Source organism: Neophocaena asiaeorientalis, unplaced genomic scaffold (assembly GCF_003031525.2).
Source record: "Neophocaena asiaeorientalis asiaeorientalis breed wild unplaced genomic scaffold, Neophocaena_asiaeorientalis_V1.1 scaffold59, whole genome shotgun sequence".
NCBI classification, from domain to species: domain Eukaryota; kingdom Metazoa; phylum Chordata; class Mammalia; order Artiodactyla; family Phocoenidae; genus Neophocaena; species Neophocaena asiaeorientalis.
The window spans coordinates 17,050,542-17,072,618 of record NW_020174268.1 but is presented as its reverse complement, the minus strand read 5'-3'; the positions used below and the strand labels follow the sequence as shown (position 1 = coordinate 17,072,618).

General features: G+C 38.3%; 1 protein-coding gene across 2 annotated transcripts in view; it reads right to left on the bottom strand.

The window, feature by feature from the left end:
- Positions 1–1,556: 1,556 nt before the first annotated feature.
- KATNAL1 (katanin catalytic subunit A1 like 1) overlaps positions 1,557–22,077 on the bottom strand; it is a 75,468-nt gene continuing 54,947 nt past the window's right edge. Inside the window, exons 10-12 of one of the 2 annotated variants that reach the window (XR_003004602.1) lie at positions 8,544–8,670; positions 6,883–7,158; positions 1,557–2,896 (exon numbers count right to left, since the gene is read on the bottom strand). Coding sequence is in view for 1 of the 2 variants with exons in the window: in XM_024755615.1 (XP_024611383.1) it covers positions 6,960–7,158; positions 8,544–8,670 (326 nt within the window). In the remaining variant the exon portion in view is untranslated. Of the gene's footprint in view, positions 2,897–5,604; positions 7,159–8,543; positions 8,671–22,077 lie in introns of those variants that run through there. The other variant, XM_024755615.1, reaches the window with a different exon arrangement.

Genomic DNA, 22,077 nt, shown 5'->3' with positions numbered 1-22,077 from the left:
CAAAACTCAAAGACCACTGAGTGACAGGCAGAAAAGCCCTGCTGTCCCTCCACTAGCTGCTGAGGGTAGCACATCACAAGGAGAACTCTGAATGACAAAGAAAAGGTTACGTTCAAATTCTCTACTTTACAAAGTCAGAGAACAAGTGTGATATCTTTTAGAAAGGTTTCAGTAAAAACCAATTAAAAATAGATAAGCATATGAAAAGATGTTCAACATCATGTCATTAGAGAATTGAAAATTAAAACAGCAAAGAGAACCCACGACACACCTATCAGCATGGCACGATCGGAACCCTGACAACACCAAACGCCGGTGATGATGTGCAGCAACGGGGACGCCCACTCATCACTGGCGGGAATGCAAATGGTGCAGCCACTCAAAGGCAGTCTGGCAGTTTCTCACAAGACTAAACATACTCTTACCATCATTCCACCAACAGTACTCTTAGGGACTTACTCAAATGAGTTGAAAACTTATGTCCAAACAAAACCCTGCACCGGAATGTTTACAGCAGTTTTATTCATAAATGCGAAAACATGGAAGCAACCAGGATGCCCTTCAGTAGGTGATGGATCAACAAACTGGCACATCCATGTAATGGAGTATTATTCCATGATGAAAAGAAATGAACTATCAAGCCACAAAAAGACAAGGAGGAACCTTAAATGCATATGGCTAAGTGAAAGAAGCCTGTCTAAAAAGGGTACATACTGCATGATTGCAGCTATATGACATTCTGGAAAAGGCAAACTGTGGAGACAGTAGAAAGATCAGTGGGTGCCAGGGGCTAAGAGGAGGGGCAAAGATGAACAGGCAGAGCAGGGAGGATTTAGGTCAGTGAAACAATTCCATATGACACTGTAATGGTGGATATATGACATTATGCTTTTGTCAAAACCCAATGAACTGTAATATAAACTATGAACTTTAGTAATAATCAATACTGACCCAACTAAAACAAGCAAATCACACTAAAGCGAGATACTGATAAAAGGGGAAATGGCGGGGGGGGGGGGGAGGGGGAGAAGTATATGAGAACTCTCCTCATATACAGGTTAATTTTTCTGTAAACATAACATTGCTCAAAAAATAAAGCCTGTGAACTAAAAAAAAATAGTTTTGGAGAATTCATAACATAAGACACAGTCATGTGATGCAGATGTAGAGAATGGACTTGAGGACATGGGGAGGGGGAAGGGTAAGCTGGGACGAAGTGAGAGAGTGGCATGGACATATATACACTACCAAACGTAAACTAGATAGCTAGTGGGAAGCAGCCGCATAGCACAGGGAGATCAGCTCGGTGCTTTATGACCACCTAGAGGGGTGGGATGGGGGGGGGGGAGGGAGACGCAAGAGGGAGGAGATATGGGGAAATATGTATATGTATAGCTGATTCACTTTGTTATACAGCAGAAACTAACACACCATTGTAAAGCAATTATACTCCAATAGAGATGTTAAAAAAGAAAAATGGAAACAGGAAAGAAAAAAAAAAGACACCGTCATGTGGAAAATTCACCTTATGGAACATCCACTTTGCAATGGTGCTACACAAATACGTGTATTTGTTAAACCAGTTAGAATTAATTGAAAAGCCATTCTTATCTTAGCCACATCAACCTTGAAATTATTAGCATAACGCACGGCAAACACAAAATGTCAGGTTCACAATATGTGATTTTATAAGAACTGAAACTCCTGAAAAAGTCATCCCATACTAGTGAGGGATTTGTTACTCCCACTGGTGGCAATAAGTGGACCAGCGACTGTAGATCAAATATGAACCACAAAGAAAACACCAACAAGCCACACTCTAGAAATTTATTACCAAACTACAACCTATGCACAGACACAGCTAAGCTCATGAAGCTAGTGATGTAGCCGCACAAAATGTAAGGAAAAGCACATTTAATAAATACAATTTGGAAACGTGTTTTTCTTTAAATTAGCTTCAAAATACTGGGAGACAGACACTGAAACAAAAGTCTTAACAAAACACTTACAGCACATAGCGATCTCGTTGGACACTGTGTCCGCACAATGTTAACCGAAGGCGACGCCTGCTGCCCTGCTGCCGTGTGAACAGCCATGTCACGTGTCCACCTCAGTGTGTTTCCATGAAGTACTTAGGTCCTTGTACAGGAACAGATAGGTCCCGAGACTTTTAATGCTGTCACATGAGTTTGTATTTATGAAGCTATGAGAAAACGGGAGGTGTGTTGTGTTTGAAACCATTCCTTGACATGAGGAACATCGAGTGATGAAGCTGTCCCAACAAAGAAGGGAAGACTCACCCAGACATTCTGTAGAGGCTTCACTTGTAATATATGGCTTTCCCAGAGGAAGAACAACAAATATTTTCAAGTGAAATTTCAGTGTTAAAAAAAGTGAGTGAGAGAGGAGAGAGAAAGAAGCGCTTAGACGAACACATAGATAGAGTGGAGATGACGAACTGAATTTCAATATGGTTTCAATTCATTCGCACCTAAAACTAAGCCTGTTTGACTGAGGTAGACTCTGGAAATAACACGTGCAAAGACTCAGGTTTTCCAAAGGGCAATATTTAGTCATTTCAGAGGTTGTAAAACAAAAGTGCATTTTATGATTTTGAACATAAAATAAAATGGGAGTCCTTTCATAGGAGGAAAACCTCCACATTAATTCCCTACCAAATTTCCATATGTATAGAAACCTACACACTGCTGGTGACAAAGCAGAATCTAGATTATTTCTATACATATAAAATAAAATCAATCAACAAAGGAGAAAGGTAAAATAAAAAGAATAAATTTGATGACGTTACCTTAATATTTTTCCTGTTTTTATTAACAAGTCATCTGGAAATTGAGAAATATTCCTAAAGTTAAAGAGTTGTCCGGAGCCAAAAAACCTAATAAAAATTCAAAGAATTATTGTTAATTTGTGAATGTTTAAAAACATATGTGTTATCTTAGGGACTTTATTTTTAAATATTCATATAGTTTTCACAAGAGAAAACAATATTAAAAGCAAACGTCCTAAAAAATCAAATAAATAAGTACGAAAAGCCTAATTTAAAGGTATAAATAAGTAAACATAGTAATTATTACAGTTTTTAGCTTTTTCTGCAAAAAAAAGATAATTAGCAGAGATAAGAATAAAACATTTGGGGTTTAAATATTTGTATTCCCCTAACACGCCCTCCAACTATAATTTCTACCCTTTTCTATTGTGACAGATTCTTAGATTCACATAAATATTATGTACGTTGGGCTTCCCTGTTGGCGCAGTGGTTGAGAGTCCGCCTGCCAATGCAGGGGACACGGGTTCATGTCCCGGTCCGGGAAGATCCCACGTGCCGCGGAGCGGCTGGGCCCGTGAGCCATGGCCGCTGAGCCTGCGCGTCCGGAGCCTGTGCTCCGCAACGGGAGAGGCCACAGCAGTGAGAGGCCCACGTACCGCAAAAAAAAATTATGTACATCACAAATTAAGTGGTATGTACAAACTACTACACAATCAAAACCATTATGGAACAGAAGATACAAAACAAATGTTAAAAGAAGGATTACTATTGTTTCTTCATACGGTTAAAGTGGCCCTTTCTTGGAAAAGGCCAACAATTATCCTTAACATTTTATGCCTATCACACAGGAAATACCCTGAGGTGACTTATCATTCACAAGAGAAAAGGAGGAGTGGGAATCTACTATTATGCCAAAAGATTCAATAATCAAGACAACACAGAAGGAGCCAAAGCCCACATGACAAGCAATACCTGCCTCATCCTTCACTTTACCTCAAGGTTGCTAGGGTAAGGAAAGTGAAACAGAACCGCGTCAACTGGTCTGTGATTCTCATCATGGATACGGCAGTATAGACGGAAACTTCCAAGGAGGGGATTCAAACAAACTCAAGGTGTTCGAAACCTACAGTACCAATACTTTCTGTTCAGAAGAGTCAGGCTGCATGTAGCAAAGTGAAAGAGTGACACTTATATTGAAAATCTGGGCTGTGTACACACATTTTTCCTGATGTACATGCATGTTTTTTTAGGGCAGATTCACCAGACACTTGCTTGCTCACTTTTTGAGTAATTAGTGATTTCAGCCTATGCTTGGACAAATATCACATCATAAAAACTGCAGTCTCTGGAGCCCAAACGAAACCCCTAGTTAGGCAGCTAGACCACAACATGTGACCTCTTCCAAGCTGTCTTGGCATTTTGGGAGGTAGAGGTCCAAGCCCAAAGTGTGTCTGGTCATTCTGGAATGCCCACACTGCTGCTGACTGAAGATAAAGTCTGTGATGCCATCGTCTATTTTCTACGTGGATTACTAGAAGGTTTCAGCCTCCATTAGAGAGCCATTTGTCTGGCACATTCCATTAATATTCATTTCCTTTTAAAAGTAAAGGAATTGCGCAAGCAAAATGTTTGCAATAAGCATGTAACACGCTTACATGTTTGCCATAATTGCATGTGTATGTGTTTACAATAAACATGTAGCTTGGGAAATGACAAAAATTGTTCATGAAAATAGCCAAGATCTATAGTAGTCCTGTTGTTCAAGCAAATGGATACCACTTCTAATTTTAAAGCAAATTTAAAGAGAGGAAAAGGTTCATATGTTATCTTTCCAAAGCAACTTGCAGGTTGCTGTGCCTTCCATTTATAAACTGAAATTGTTTCATTAGTGGGAGCCAGAAGCTACACGGTGTAATTACAGGAAGTGCCCAGTCGGTACTGCACTGCCTGGTCCAACTCTGTGGCCACAGAGCGCCCACCCAAGGGACAGGCACACAGTAGGCAACCAACATGAGCCTACTAAGATGGAGGACTATCTGATCAGATATCCGCGAGACAGAAGTATAGAAAATTTAGTCCCGACATCACTGTGTTGAAGAACCCCAAACACTCAGGTTTTCAGAGGAATTAAAGGAACCAAATCTTTCTAATTTGATAATACAACAGAAAAAATAAAATAAAACACAAAAATGCTCTCATTCTGGGTAAGGCAACACAGTCTTGCAATAAAGACAATGCACATACCATGTGCAGGAAAGGTTGGACAGAACGCCCTAGGGATCTCCTCAGGATCCTTTAAGGAGTTAATACATACAAAGCATTCACCATCCACTGACAGAGCAAAATGAGAAACAAGGGAAATAAATAACACACCGGACTGACTTAACACAGTAAAGATAAGCTCCTAGGAGGCTTGAGTCTCCAAATACTGCTCAACTGATAGTTTTTAAAAAATCAAAATTACCACATTATTACGCATGAAGAATTCAGAAAAAAATTGAAATGTAAGCCAAGACAAATAACATGAAATCCAGAAAAAATGGTCTGACTAAACTATGCAAACAAGTTTTGGCAATCAAAACACTAAGGTTTCAATGACTGCCCCTAGGACTTCGGGAAAAAAATAACTTACTGGATGGCAATAGTCTGCAAGATTATCTTAGTGGGATTATTTATTTCTTTATTTTAAAAGTTCATGAATAAAATGAAAGTTCTCTCATTTCAACTTTTAAGATGAACTAAATCAATTAAAATAAAATCATGATATCTCATGATTTTAACTCTTATAAATCTATGCCTCAGAGGAAAGGGGGGTAATCTAAAGCATTAGATGAATGCTGTGGTATATGGTTCTAAGTAGGGGGAAGAAATCTCTTAAGGAAGCTGCTAAGAGTTTAACTGTCAAAAAAGCTATATGTTATTTCTGGTTTTAAACTAGTAGTTGCTGTCCAAAATTGAAAATTCAGGATATCATCAAATACAAATTTTTTAAAGCTTGACTATTAAAGCAGAGGTTGCCCAATCAAAACAGGATAAATGTAATTTTTTAAAATTAACACTAGGCTACTCTACTTGTGACTAGATACATGGCCTCTCCTTTTCTGGCCTCCTTCTACAGTCTAATTCCTGCTGAAAAAAATGGGCATGTCATATTTCTAACCTAATCTTAGCGTGCGTACAAGCACTCAACCTAGACAAGGAATGATTCTTAAACGTTCGTTGTTCATTATGCACGATGTTATTTTGTTAATAAACAAGCTGTCTTGAAAGCCATAAAGATTTTGCTTTGTTTGTTTTGCATTAGCCACAAGAGAGTGGACTTGTTTAGAATACCAAAGCATTTATTTAGAATATGAAAGGCAAATTCAGCAAAAAACAATGTTTGAGCTGAGAAAAATCAAGAGTTTATCTGTTGAACATATTGAAAGAAAAGTGAAAACAAACTCAGAAGTCTAGAGTGAAAAAGAGCATCTTATGCAAATATGATGTTCTTTCCACCCTTCCAAGGTAAAATACTGCCAGCAAAACAAATACTGAAGACCGGAGAAGCCACTTGGCAAAAGGATTCAAAAACCACAAAGCATGAGGCTATTCCCCCATAAAGCTCAATAAGTGATTAAGTAGCTAGTAGAGGGAATGGTGAGGGAAGGGAAGGGAAAATTCAAACTGTATAATAGACTCTAACAGTAGTAGGTGAATTCTAAAGATTTAACTAGCAGATTCATTATTTAATCCAAAACCATAATTCTTAACAACAAATAATAGATCTGACACAAACTCAGTTTTGATGTTAAAAGCCAACAGATATAGGTCCCTCATGTTCAGAGCAAAGAACAGAAAAAAACTAAAACACAATGAACACTAGTGAGAAAAAGAGCTCCTTCTACATTTTCTGTAAACAAGTTTCTACAATAGCACACTGGTTGCTTTCTTCAGCCCCCAATACTCTGGTTAGGGTGTGCAACTATAATGCATGGATATGCGGATATCAGGCTCTCTATGTAAGCTTTTCTTACTTCTCAAGTATATGTATGTTCTTTTGTGTTTTAAATTTTTTCTTTAAGAGAAAATCTCTCCAATGTAAAGTTCCAAACCTGTTTTTTAAAAAATTGCTGGAATTTCTTCACATTTTATAAACAAAAATACCAGAAATGAAAGAGCTGACAGAAATTCAAGCAGATCCAAATTCAACCATCCACTTTTCATATTTCTCCAAGTCTGCAGCAGAGACAGACTTAGCAATTTTCTTAAGAGCCAATTCAAAGTCTCCTTTGGTAACAGGCATCTGAAGTTCCTCTTTAGAAAGTGCACGGATCTCTTCTGGACTTAGGCCATTGATTCGTCGTCTCATTGCCATTAAAGAGGCATCCCTAAAAATATACCAAAATCAGTGAATACTTTTTGTTGCAAATGTTTTAAACATATTCAATTGTGATAATGTTGAGGGAAAACATTCAAAAGATCATTTTATATGTTTTTACCATGCTGCTCAGAAGTTTCCACTTCAGAGACATCCTGAGGGCTCAGGAAAGGTTAAAACAAGATGCAAAGGACTTAAACATAAAAAGTACTGCAATGAATCCTAAAAGTCTAGGTTGGGCTCAGATGGTACTGAATTTTCTTTTCCCCACTTGCTCCTCAAAGACAGCCCAGAAGTCTAGGAAACTGAAGGAGAATTATGAAATACTGAATTGCATACTTGGAAATAAAACATACGGCTAATGTTAACATAACTCAAATCTTATACCAGTTTGTCTACAACCTAATTAGAGGAGGTAAAGCCAGGAACCTCTCTCTCTCTGGAGCATGAATATATCTAAATACAGTGGATGTGGAATTCCCTACACGGAATATTTGTGGGCAAGTGAAGAGAGAAAATCTGGCTTCTCTGGATCCTATTTTCAGCTCATTCTGATCACTTGTAAATAATTACGCAGGTTAGGAAGAAGTGTACAACTAGTGCTCACGAAAAAGCTATTAGGCAGCCAAGCCAACCAAAACTTCAAATTTTTATACATTTTTCTATGGTAACAGTAGAAGCTATTGTGGGCTTATTGAGTGCCACTAAACTTACACGCGAATAGGACAAATACTCGTAGAAAAAATGAGTAACACAGATGTTATGGTTTTAAGGAAAGGCTACTGATGTCAATTTAAGTATTGTTAGGGAAGTTAAGTACTAAAAACAAATCGTCTTCACTGAGTGATGTGAATTGTCTAAAAGTCATGATGCCACTAAACTGAAAGGGAAATATATATATATATATACACAAAATTGATCACCTTTGTTCATCTGCGTGTAGTAAAATAATGCCAACCAAAACAAAATGATATTATTTTATGTTGATGCAGCTAGTCTCCAATTTAGGGCTAAATTAACCTTAGGTTGTCAAAGCCATTTATGACCAAGTTGGGCAAAACAATTTCTTAAAAATCAAAGGCTCTAAAAGGTGAACTACAGTTGACCCTTGAACAACACGGGGGTTAGGGGTGCAGACCCTCGGCACAGTTGAAAATCCGGGAATAACTTATAGTCAGCCCTCTGAACGAGCGATTCCTCCTTATCCACAATTCCAGATTCAACCAACCGCAGATCCTGTAGTACTACAGGATATATTTAGTGAAAAATATCCACACAGTTCACACCTTCATCGTTCAAGGGTCAACTGCACACTGACTTTAAGACAAGTCCTCCTGATAACCCCATAACTAATGTCTAACGTCACGGATCATTAACAACAACAACAAAAAATACCTGCAAACATTAGTTATATCAGCACCAGAATAGCCCTCAATCTTCTCTGCTATATCTTCCAGTTGAATATCAGGATCCAATTCAACCTCACGAAGATTGATTTTCAGAAGCTCAGTTCTTCCTTTTGCTGTTAGAAGATTTTTTTTGTTGTTATTATTAGATGTTTTACTTTACAAATCATTTTGATAAGAAATCACCTATTTAACATTCAGGAAAAGAAAGAGTCTAATGCAAAGAAAAGTCAACAACTGTGAGTCCACTAATATTACGAATTCACTGCATGACTAGTGGAATCATTTAACTTCCTGTGTGCCTTGGCTGTAATAACTAATAACTGAAACAAAACTCAGAGCTTTCCTAATAGATTGTGAAGATATTTGCTATGAGAACAAAGGGTCTGAGATCCTTTATGAAAAATAAAAACATTAGTATTCAAGTACCAGAACTGCTTTTGTAAAAAAAGTATTTAGCCTAGCTTTATGAAACTGGACTGCATGGAGTGCAACTCCTATGAGTTACTTTGCTCACCTTTTAGTATGACCTAGGAAAAGATTTCCAGAACTCTAACCAGTATTTTTTAAAAACCCAGTTTTCTTTTCCTAGCAATCAGCAATTGGCATTATATTAACACTTATTAATATATTTTTTACTTGGAGAGCCGGCCCACAGACATTTGCTGTTCCCATATGATTGAAGTGTGTATCGAGTAAGCTGAAACAAACAGAATTTTTTAATAACCAATCTTGCTTGCTGTTTCACCATCAGTTTTTGTGACAAATCTGCTTAATATAGCACACGAAGATCATGCAGAATTAGCTTGGATCCGGCTCTCTACGATTTCCTGATATACAAAACGAAATTTAATTTTCCCAATTTTTATCTTGAAAAATTTTAAATCTTCAGGTAAAAAAAAAAATAGTGAACGCTCATTTACCTTTTCTCTAGATTCACCAATTGTCAACATTTTGCCATTATCACTCTCTTGCCCTCTCCTCTCATCCCCACTCTCATTTATGAACTGAGAGCTAGCTATAGGCAACACAACACTTTACCTTGAATTCTTCAGCATGTATTTCCTAAGAACAAAGGCATCCATACAACCATCACACTTAACAGGAAATTTAACATTGGTGCATTAGTATCACCTAATACACAGTCCAGATTAAAATGTCCGCATTTGTCCCAGGCCTTTATTACTTTCTTAAAAACCATTACACGTTACATTAAAGTTATTGTCTCTCTTTAGTCTTCTTCAAACAGTTCCCCAGTGTTACTTTGTTTTGTCTTTCATGACATTGACAATTCCCCCCCAAATGATCTTACAGAGTTAAGGCATTCCAATGAAGACCCCAACAGGTCTGTTTGTGGAACCTGACAGGCAGATATGAAAATGTTAATGGAAGGAACCAAGAATAACCAAGACACTCTGGAAGAACAATAGCAAGGCAGGAGGAACTGGTCTACTACAAAGCAATAGGATTCAAATCTGTCTAACACTCTTGCAGAGAGAGACAAGCAGATCCGTGACACAGAATGGAGAGCCTAGGAGCAGAGCAGAGCAGAGCAGAGCATACACTATGGACACCTGATTTGTGACACAGGTGGTTCGGGGCAGTAGGAGAAAGGAGGGTCTTTTCGATAAACGATGCCAGAACTGACTACTCACAGAGAAAAAAATGGGACTGGGTCATCCTCACCATGCATAAAAATCAGTGCCGGATATATTACTGAGCTAAACATAAGATGCAAAATTATAAGCATTTTAGAAGATAAAACAGGAATCTATCTTAATGACCTCACAGTAAATATTCTTAAGATACATTAAAAAATCGACTACATGGAAAAAGACGGATAAACTGACCCCATTAAAATTAGGAACGCCTATTCATCAAGACTGTAAAACAGTGAAAACACACAATCTACAGAGTTTGAGAAAATATTTACACCAGATTTAACAAAAAACTTATATCTAGAATATGTAAGGACTTCCTACAAATCAATAAGAAAATGTCAGACCACCTAATAGAAAAATGGACAAAAAACTTGAACAAATATATCACAAAATCAAAATGGCCAATCAATAAAGGAAAAGATGTTCAAATTCTTTAATAATATAGGAAATACAAATTAAACCACAATAAGCACTGCACACCAAAAGACTGGTACACATTTAAAAGTCTGACAATACCAAGTGATGGAAAATTGTGAAACAATGGGAACTCTCATACATTGCTGGGAGGAGTGGAAACTGAAGCAACCACTCTGGAAGACGGCCTGGATTTATCCACTGATGTTTCAGCTATGCAACATGACCTAGCAATTCACTCCTAGGATGGAATGCTCCATCCTGGCCTAAAGAGACGTAGGCACTTGCACCATTAGACATGTAGAAGAATGCTCATAGCAGTAGAATAGCCTGAAACTGGAAATAATCATAACGCCCATCCAAAAATATGATAATCACATAATGGATGTTATGGGCTGAACTGTGTCCCCTGCTAAATTCTTATGTTGAAGCTCTAACCTCTGATACCTCAGAATGTGACTGTATTTGGAGACAGGACCTTTAAAAAAGGTAAAATGAGTCAGATGGGTGGGCCCTAATCCAATATGACTTAATCCAATATGTATCTTTACAAGAAGACTAGGACACAGAGACACACAACAGGAGGAAAGACCACATGAGGACATAAAAGAAAATGGCCACCTACAAGCTAAGGAAAGAGGCCCTAGAAGGAAACCAATCCTGCCAACACCTTCATCTTGGACCTGTAGCTTACAGAACTGTGATAAAATAAGTTTCCCTTGTTTAAGTCACCCAGTCTGTGGGTGTACTGTGTTATGGCAGCCCTAGCAAACTAATACAATGCAACAGCACACCGCCACAAACACGAGCTGCCTCTACGCGTCACAACATGGATGAATCTTAAAAACACACTGAGCAAAACATGCAAGCTACAAATGAACACAATTAATGTGATTCATTTATGTAAAGTTTAAAAGGAGGCAAAACTGTGTGTGGGGATACCTTACTAGGTGATAAAATTGTAAGGAAAAACAATAAATTATTTCCCTAGAAGCAGTGACAGTGATTACCAGCAGGAACTGGAAGGGAGTTGTGCCGGGAAGGAACATACTACGGAGCACGGAGGCTGACACTGCTCCACTTCCTGTCCCAGCAGGTGCTTCGACGGTTGTTTGCTTTGCCAATTATTGGATAAATTGGACATTTTAACAGATTTTTTTGTATCTGAGTTATATTTCACACACACACACACACACACACACACACACGCTTGAAGTAAGGTGGAGCAAAGCAACGCAAAGAGCAGCCAGGGTGAAAAGAGAAGCAGCAAGCAGGCAGGATCTGCGTGTGACTAGAAAATTGTGACCTCCAGAATCCCTTCACCTCGGGAGCTCCTATCCTTGACCATCTTCTGCCACAGGCACCCCCCTGCAGTGAGCATGGGTACCCACAGGTGGTGCGGGCCCAGGAAGTCCTCCGCTCAGGTGGTCAGCCAGAGGGGCGTGGGAAGAAAGACGGGGAAGGGAGGGAGCTCACAGGGCCACTGCTGCACGAGGCGCTCGTGCTCCGGATGCCGCAGGGGAAGCTCCAAGTTCAGCACAAGAGCTCCACACACAGCAGGTGGATGTTAGTGAACGAACAACACTTTGCTCTTTCAGTTCCCATGTTAGAACACCACCGTATTTGCAAATCCAAACGTTTTACCGTGGCCTGCCCGAAGAACTTAAAGCATCAAGTTTAATATAACACATTCGCCCCCATAAGCAAAGTTCTTTTTTTTTTTTTTTTTTTTGCCGTATGTGGGCCTCTCACTGTCGTGGCCTCTCCCGTTGCGGAGCACAGGCTCTGGACGTGCAGGCTCAGTGGCCATGGCTCACGGGCCCAGCTGCTCCACGGCACGCGGGATCCCCCCAGACCGGGGCACGAACCCGTGTCCCCTGCATCGGCAGGCGGACTCCCAACCACTGCGCCACCAGGGAAGCCCGAAGCAAAGTTCTTGACAGTCGACTTAAATGAACTTTGGAGCATAAAGCTGCTCATAAGTGAGGGCTGGTGGGACTGAAGCTTAGTAGGAAGCATCCTCCTCTTCCCTAGTAACTATGATTTGGGAAAGATAACTTTTAATACTGGTTGTATCAATGATTTGTCAGAAGATTCTAAGCAGGATTTATCATCTCTATAAAACTGAATTAATGATATGTAATAAGCTTGTGAAAGGATTTAACGAGGGGTTAATGTGTTAACAACAGTATAAAGAACGGCCAATGCTACATAAGCAAGTTAATACACATTTGAAATTTAAATAAACACTGCTAGATGGATCACACAACTTCTTCTTGAGTACTGGAGGCAGTCCAGCACGACAGATAAGGAGTGTGTGCTGTGGGGCCAGAATGGCCGGGGCTCACATCCCTGCTCTGCCGCACCGGGCAAGATACCTAACTGCTCGGGGCCTCAGTTTCTCATAAGTAAAGATAAGAACAGAATCTACCTCACAAGCCTGATGTGAGGGTTAAATGAGCTAATACACGTAAAGCCCAGTCCACAGGCAGCGCTCAGTAAATGGCGGTCGCCCCATCACGCACACCACCTTCAGTCAATCAACAAACAGGATTAGCGGGAGACGGAGAAAAGCCAGATCCCTTCTATTAAGGACCACCTGGGGGTTAGATAGCACAGAGGAAACACCCAGGGGAGTGAAGTCCACACAGGGAGAGAGACCACGGCAAAGAAGACTTCACAGAATTGGGATGCTTTCGTGTCGACTTTGAAAAATCAATAAAATTTAAATACCAAGGAAGAGGGAGAACAATCTGGGAAATGAGAGCACCATAAATTATGACATGGAAGCAGGAAGAAGCACGAATGAAAAAAAAAGGTAAGTAGAAAAGTACAACACAGTATTAAGAAATGCAAATAGACACAAATAGGATAGATAAGGTATGAACTTACAGTTTAAAAAAAAAGTACTCTGACCCTGATGGGATAGGAAATAAGAATCACTCAGAGTCTAAGAGACTCTGTGGTGCCTTGGTGGTTTGGGGAGGTTGGCCTAAAAGCCAAACAACTAAGTGAAGGGGGCTGGAGAAAGGAGTTCATTAGGCTGAGCAGTGGTTGCGGCCATAATTCAGATGCATAAAGTAAGAAGAGACTTGGTATAAGGCCAAGCTCCACCTGTGCCTGTTACCTGACTTCTTCCATCTGTCGACTACCGCAGATTGTATTTACCAACATGGTGCAAGAAGCCTCTCCTCCCACACACGCTTCTGCAATGTGGCCTTCCACTCCTCCACCCAGAGGTAGTCTGATTCCCCTCCTCTTGAAAATGGGGGGGCTTGTAAATGCTTCAACCCAGAGTACAGCAGAGGTGACATTACGTGACCCCCAAGGCTAGGTCATAAGAAGCAATGCACCTTCCACCTTTTCCAGTGGAACAATCACACCTGGGGCCCTGACCTACCACGTATGAAATGTGACAAGCTGAGGCCACCATGCCTGAGGAAGCCCAGGCCACATGGAATAACCCCAAGTAACACAGAGGTGCTCCAGAAAGACAGCCCCACCTGAGGCCCCAGGCCTCAGCCACCAGGCACGTGCGTGAAGACACTCCAGATGATGCCAGGCTCCAGATGTGGAGTCACCCTCAGCTGCTGATCTTCCAGTTGTGACCCAGACATCATGGAACAGACACAAACCATCCCTGTGGTGCCCTATCCGAATTCCTGATCCCAGAATCTGTGAGCAAAAGAAGACTGTTTGGAATGGTATGTTAAACAGCAAGAGTAACTGATACACTGACTTTTCTTGCCATCAAGTTCTAATTGCCTCGCAATCTTAAAGAAATCTGCATATTTCTTTATGTAAATTATATAACTTACAATATGCCTTTTTGGGTGGCTTTCCTTGTTTTATCTATTTTCATTCTTATACTTCTTGCCTTTTCCAACTAAAAATTGCTTTTCATGGTTGCTTTTGTTCATAAAATGTCCTTCAATTTTTTTACTTTAATATAATCTACTTTTCTTTCCATTAATTTTACCCTAGATTTCCAAATCATTCTTTCAGTTCTCTCATCTTTCCAAATTTTCTTTATAGTTCTGTCTCTTCCAGACCCTTTTATCCCACCAGATGCTCCGGCCACAACAGCTGGCCATTCACTTTCAAGCAACCATGCCTTTGTTTCTGTTCTTCTCTATGGAAATTCAGCGAAGACGCAACTGCCTCCATGAAGTCTCCCCTAAGCACCTCAGTCAGAATTTACTGTTCCACATTTCCACCCCAAAAGTACTACGGGCAACTCCAGTAGCACATGCTCCCTTGTTTCCCTGCTGTTAGGGTAGGTGTATGCCCCCTTCCAACCACACTGTGAGTTCTCTAAGGACAAGGATTGTACACTTTATATTCCCACAGTACCTAATAAATGTCTTTCAGATAGCAAAGAGCTAAATAAACACCTGTGAAATTAATTAACACAGATAAAAGAAGAAGTTAGAAAGGGTGGAGTTCTAATTATGATTATTTGTTCGGGAGCCCTTTAGGAGAAAGCAATTTCTCAAGTTCTGTGGTCATGAGGTACACACATTCAGACTAGTAATGAGCAAAGAGAAGCACCTAAAAGTCATTACCTATAATGACTATTACCTTTACCATTACCTATAACATAACCTTTTCATAAAGGAAAACAAGTTTAGAAAAAAATCCCAATAGTCAGCCAGGTCTATGTTCTTCTCCAATGTTTCGAAGAGAGCTGAATTCCTATCTTTGTACCATAAAGTATATCTTTCTCCTCAACCCAAGCTTTCCTCAGCGGTTTATAAAATTCCTATCGTCAATTATTTTTCTAACTATATTTTTTCTGTCTGCTATAGTGAATTAAAGTTCAAAGTACAAAAGCTCAGATGATGTCAATTCAAGTAGCAAAGCTTTATTTTCCCCATCAGTATTTATAATCACTGTGCACAACAGCAAAGTTAAAAGATTTCATATAAATATACGAGGTGTCGGGCTGCCCTGGTGGCGCAGTGGTTGAGAGGCCGCCTGCCATTGCAGGGGACACGGGTTCGTGCCCCGGTCCGGGAGGATCCCACGTGCCGCGGAGCGGCTGGGCCCGTGAGCCATGGCCGCTGAGCCTGCGCGTCCGGAGCCTGTGCTCCACGACGGGAGAGGCCACGACAGTGAGAGGCCCGCGTATCGCAAAAAAAAATAATAATGAATAAATAAATAAATATACTAGGTGTCATACACATATTTTGTTTAGAAAGCAAGGAAGAAGAGAAAAAAGGGGGAAAGAGAAAGGGAAGAAATTTATTAAATCGGGAGTGATAATAAACCACTCAAATTTCAAATCTTCATGTGACTAATAGAAGAGCAAGCCAGACACTAAGGAGCTGCTTCTGGGAGGAGTAATATTTCAGGACAGTTTGAATCACTTCCATTATTGCTTTAAATAAGTTTATTATTCTATAAGCTCAATTAGTAAGTTAAGCATTATTTTAAGAAAATATTTTCTGTTTAAGTAATGATATTAGAATTAATAGAATATGTAGTAGCAGTCAGGAAAGATAATCTGTGGACTAGAAATCTACCAATTATTTATATACACCCTTGAGATCTAGTTGCAAAAGTGAATAAGGAATATTACAATAATTAAGCTTCAAAAGTCATAGGGGAGGCTATGACTTCTGGCCATCATCAAAAAAAAAGTGGTATCAGACTTATCCTTCTATGGTAAACAACTATTAAAATATAACAGGCAACTCTTTTCATGCATTAGTCAACAGAGAGTAAAGAACTGCAAAGTGACTTTTTAAGTTCTGCCCATAATTTGAGTGCCTGCCAGAACAAATCTCAACACCGTTTAAAAGAAAACAACATAATCCAGACTCTCTAAAATGCAGAGCATACAATAAAAATTACTGAATGTGTGAAGAAACAGAAAAATGTGACCCATACATGAAAAATTTTTAAATAGCAAATAGAAACAGATGTTCCACATGTTAGAATTAGCTGACAAAAACTATAAAGTAGTATATCAATTACCTATTTCAGAACAGCATATTATACTAAAACTTAGTGGCTTAAAACAACAAGTTATTACCCTCACGGTTTCTGTGCATCAGGAGTTTGGGAGCAGTCTAGCTAGAAAATTCTGGTTTAGGGTCTGTGATGGTTAATTTTATGTGTCAACATGGCTGGGCCACAGTGCCCAGATATCTGTTCAAACATTATTCTAGATGTTTCTGTGAGGGTGTTTTTGGATGAAATTAATATTTAAGTTGCTGGAGACTGTGCTCCATAATGTGGGTGGGCCTCAATCTATCAGCTGAAGGCCTGAACAGAACAAAAGAGGTCCCCAGAGCAAGAGGGATTTCTGTCAGCAGATGGCCTTCAGATAAAAAGGTTTAATCCTTTTTATGATCTAGCCTTGGATGTCATATGGCATCACTTCTGCCATATTCTTTTCCTTAGAAGCAAATCACTAAGTCCAATCCATTTTCAAGAGGAGGGGAATTAAGCTCCACCTTTTGGAGAGAAACATCTCAAAGAATTAAAGGAAAATATATACAAAATCAATGATCAGATGAGGAATCCCAGCAAAGCAATGGAAACTATAAAAAAAACCCCAACAAAACAGAAATGCTAGATTTGCAAAATGTCAATACATGTGAAATGAAAAATTCACTGGACAGGATTTGGACAGGATTAAAAGCAGATTGGCGATGGCAGAAGAAAACAGTGTCGGTGAACATGAAGACAAGTGAACAGAAACTACCAACCTGAGGAATAGAAAGAAAAAAGATTGAAAAAAAATTTAACAGAGTCCCGGTGATCTGTGCAGCAATATCAGAAAGTCCAACACACATGCAGGATAAATAAAAGGAAAACCCCACAGAGGTACATCATAGTCAAATTGCTGAAAAACAATGATAAATAGAATATCCAAAAAGTCAGCTGTAGAGGACAAACACTCAAGAAAATACCAGCTTGTTTTCTATAGTTAAACATATACTCACAGGTATTTATCCAAGAGAAATGAAAACATATGTCTACACAAAGAACTGAACATGAATGTTTATAGCAACTTTACTTATAACAGTCCCAAACTAGAAATTATCTAAATATCCATCAATAAGAGAATAGATAAATAATCTGTGGTACGGTCATATAACAGAATACTACTCACCAATAAAAAACAATAACATGCTGAGTGAAAAAAAAAAAAAAAGCCAGTCACAAAATAATACATACTGTATGATCCTATTTATGTGAAATTCAAAATAATCTATAGTGACAAAAATCAGATCAGTGGTTGCCTGAGGTGGGAAGTGTTTTGGGGAGAGAAGAATGGACTGCAAAGGGGCACAAGAAATCCTTTCAGGATGAAAGATATGCTCTGCATCTTGATTGTGGTGTGTTTCATGGCTGTATGCAATTGTCAAACTCATCAAATTTTATGTGGATAAAGCTTAGTATATATAAATTATTCCTCAATAAAGCTGAATTTAAAAAAATAACTAGAGGAAAAATGATATATTACATACAATGATAGGAGTGGCAGCTGACCTCACATGAAAAAAACAATGGAGGCCAGAAGATTATAGAATGATATCTTGGGAAGCACTGAGAGAAAACAAAACAAAACAAAAAACAAACAAAAAGCCCTCTTTCAACCCAGAATTATTTACCAGTCAAAAACAGCCTTCAGAAATAAGAGTGAAATAAAGACATTTCAGAAAACAAAAACTGAATTTGATGCTAGCAGACCTTAACTACTAAATGAAGTTCTTTAGACAAATGAGAGACGGACCCAGCTGGAAACTTGAACCTTAAAAAGGAAAGCAGAGCAGTGGATGCTAAATATGTAGGTAAACAGAAAAGACTACTATTTGTGCTCCTCTTAATTTAAGTTTGAACTGACAATTTAAGCCCATTATATGTTTGGATTTACAATGTATGCAGACGTAAAATACATGACAAAATAGCGCAAAGGCTGGGGGAGGCAAATGGGTCTTACATTTTACATGAAGTGGTACAATATTAGCTCTACAGTGACTGTAATAAGTTACAGATGCATATTGTAAATCCCTAGAGTAACTGCTAGAAAATACACAGTTAAGTATAGCTAAAAGCCAATAAGTAAATTAAAATGGATACTAAAAAAGAGTCAACTATTAAGAGAAATTAAGAAAGGAGGTACAGAGTAAAGAACAAACAAAAGGGACAAATAGCAAAATGGCAGACTTAAACATAACCATGTCAATAATTACATTATATTTCAATGGACAAAATATTGCAATTAAAAAGCAAAGATAAACTATACAAATAGTAAGACCCAATTATATGCTGTCTACAAGAACTGCACTGCAAATACAAACACGTACAAGGTGAAAATTAAAGGAAGGAAGCAGATACATCATGCAAACAGTAGCAAAACAAAGATGGTGAGGCTATATTAATATCAAAGTAAACATCAAGTCAAAGGATTTAATCAGAGATGAAGAGATGTTTCATAAAGGTAGAAGAATCAAGAAGATATAATAATGATAACTGTTTATGTACCTAATGACAGGACTTCAAACTGCATGAAGCAAAAATTTACAGAATTAAAGTGAAAAATAAACCAATTCACAATCATACTTAAAAAGTTTAACCACCCACTCTCAATAATTGATAGAAAAAACCAGAGCGAAAAATCATTAAGGATCTAGAAGATTTAAACAATACTATCACAACGACTTGATCTAACTGACATTTATGGAACATTGTCTCAACAAGTACAGAATAAATATTCTATTCAACTGCCGCTGAAACAGTCAGCAAGACACGCTATGTGCTGAATCATAAAATCTCAACAAAATTCAAAAACTGACACCTTACAGAGTAGTTCTCAATTATAGTGGAATTAAGTTAGAAATCAACAACAACAAGACATCTAGAAAATCCTCAAATATTTGGATACTGAACCACATACTTTTTTTTTTTCCTCAGCCTTGCCTCATGGCTTGTGGGATCTTAGCTCCCCAACCAGGGATTGAACCCGGGCCCTCAGCAGTGAGAGGACAGAATCCTAACCACTGGACCGCCACGGAATTCCCTAAACCACATACTTCTAAATAACTCAAGAGTCAAAGAAAAAAAGAAAAAGGAAAAATTTTAAATATTTCTAATTGAATAGTAAAGAAAATATAACAAAATTTGTGGGATGAAGCCAAAGCAGTGCTTTAAGAGAAATACAACCTTAAATGTTTATATTAAAAGAAAAAGAACAAAGGTTTAAAATCAACAGTCTAAGTTTCTAACTTCATAAAAAAAGAGAAAATTAAACTCAAGAGTATAAGGGAGAAATAAGAAGAGATAAAAATCAATGAAATACAAAACAGAACATTAACAAAGCAAGAAGCTGGTTCTTTGAAAAGATTAATAACACTGATTAATGTCTAGCAAGAATGATCAAGAACAACAGGGATAAAACACAAATTACCTCTCCTAGGAATGAAAATTGAGCCATTATTACAGATCATACAGACAAAACAGAAAATAAGGTGTGTGGATTTGTACTGTGTCAACTTCAGTGAAGTTAGAATTTCACTTCTCAGAATTCTCTTCTTTACATAGTTCTGGGTTAGTGGGGACCACATCAGTCATTATGGACAAGATGTGAAAGGCAGAACTGAAATCAACTCAGAAAGTTAGTTCAGGGCATGAAGAGCATTTGCAGCTGAGGCCTATTGTCGCTTGTCTGCCGGCTCATCTTTTTAGTGAGGGGCAGCACCTGGGCCTCCAACTCTTTCCAGCTCCTGTCAGATTTCCTCCTGCAGCCTGACTCCTAAGCCAGGTGTACCTTTAGTACTGTTACAAAGAGTGCCAGCTTCTTCTAAAGGACACCCCAATCATCAGTTGTAACTCTTAGAGGCAATGAGAGCCCAGTGTGGGTTCCAGTCTATCCTCATGAGTTCCAGCTCATCCCCACAGGTTACAGTTTGTTCTTGTTTCCACCATTTCATCTTCTCTTCCTACTGCCCTCCCTACTGACTTCAGGCTCCAGAACCAGACATGAAATCAACAGCCTCACATAAACCATTTAGTCAGCTTCCATGTTTGTATTAGGTCAAATCCCAATAAACCTGACAACCTAGAGGAAAGGGACAAATTTTTTGAAAAACACAAACTACCAAAGCCTACTCAATGAAAAATAGATAACCTGACAGGATAACCCTATATCTAATTTTTTTTAATCAATGGAACAGAACAGAGAATTCAGAAATAGACCCACATATATGCAGCAAAATAATTTTCAACAAAGGTGCCAAAGTAACTCAATGGAAAAATAAAACTCCTTTTAACAAGTGATGCTAGAACAACTCAATATACATATGAAAAAAAATGAAACTCAACCAACAATTGACACATATACAAAAAATTAATTCAATATGGATCACAGATCTAACTCTAATTTCTAAAAGAAAATATAGGAGAAAACCTTTGACTCCTTGTGGTAAGCAAAGATTTCTTAAGATACAAAAAGCACTATCCATAAAAGAAAAACCCGACAAGAGGACTTAATCAAAATTAACACTTCTGCTTATCAAAAGACACCATAAAGAAAATTGAAAGGCAAACCACAAACTGAAAGAAAATAAGGCATTTCACACTTACTAGAATGACTAAAATTAAAATACTGGCGATACCAAATGTTGGCAAAAATATGGAAGTATTGGAATTCTCATTCATTGATGGTGAGAGTGTAAAATGGTACAACCACTTAGGAAAATGGTTTGAGCATTATAAAGTTAAACACATACCTACCCTATGATCCACCTATTCTCTTCTTATCTATATTACCCAAAAGAATTGAAAATATTCATCTATAAAAAGATCTATACAAAAATATTTATAGCTTCATTCATAATAGCCAAAAACTAGAAATAACTCAAATGTCCATCAAAAAGGGAATAAACAAATTGTCATGTAATCACACCACAAATAAACTACTGACACATGTAACCACATGGATGGATTTCAGAAACACTATGTTGTGTGGAAGTAGCCAGATGCACAAGAGAACATATGTCATGATTCCATTTATATGAAGTTTAGTAATAGGTAAAACTAATCTATGGTGTTAAAACTCAGGAAGGTGAATGACTGTTAGGGGTTTGAGTCAACTGGTAGGGGCACAGAGGAGCTTTCAAGGTGAAGTAAACGTCCACATTGTGAGGAGGGTACTGACTAAACACGAGTATTCATTTGTCAAAACTCATCAAACTGTACACTTAAGATTTGTACATTTCACACTGTATGTAAATTTTATCTCAATATAAAAAGAAAAAACTCACTTATGAAAATGTCAACATTCATCAACAGAAGAAATATTTTTTCAAAGCAGCATACTTCAAAACAGATCCCAAGAGAACTTTATTTTTAATCACTGAAGTTTTTTTCATTATAAAAATGTTGTAAAATTTTCACATTCTTATCAACGTACATTGTTTTTTGTAGTACAGGGAC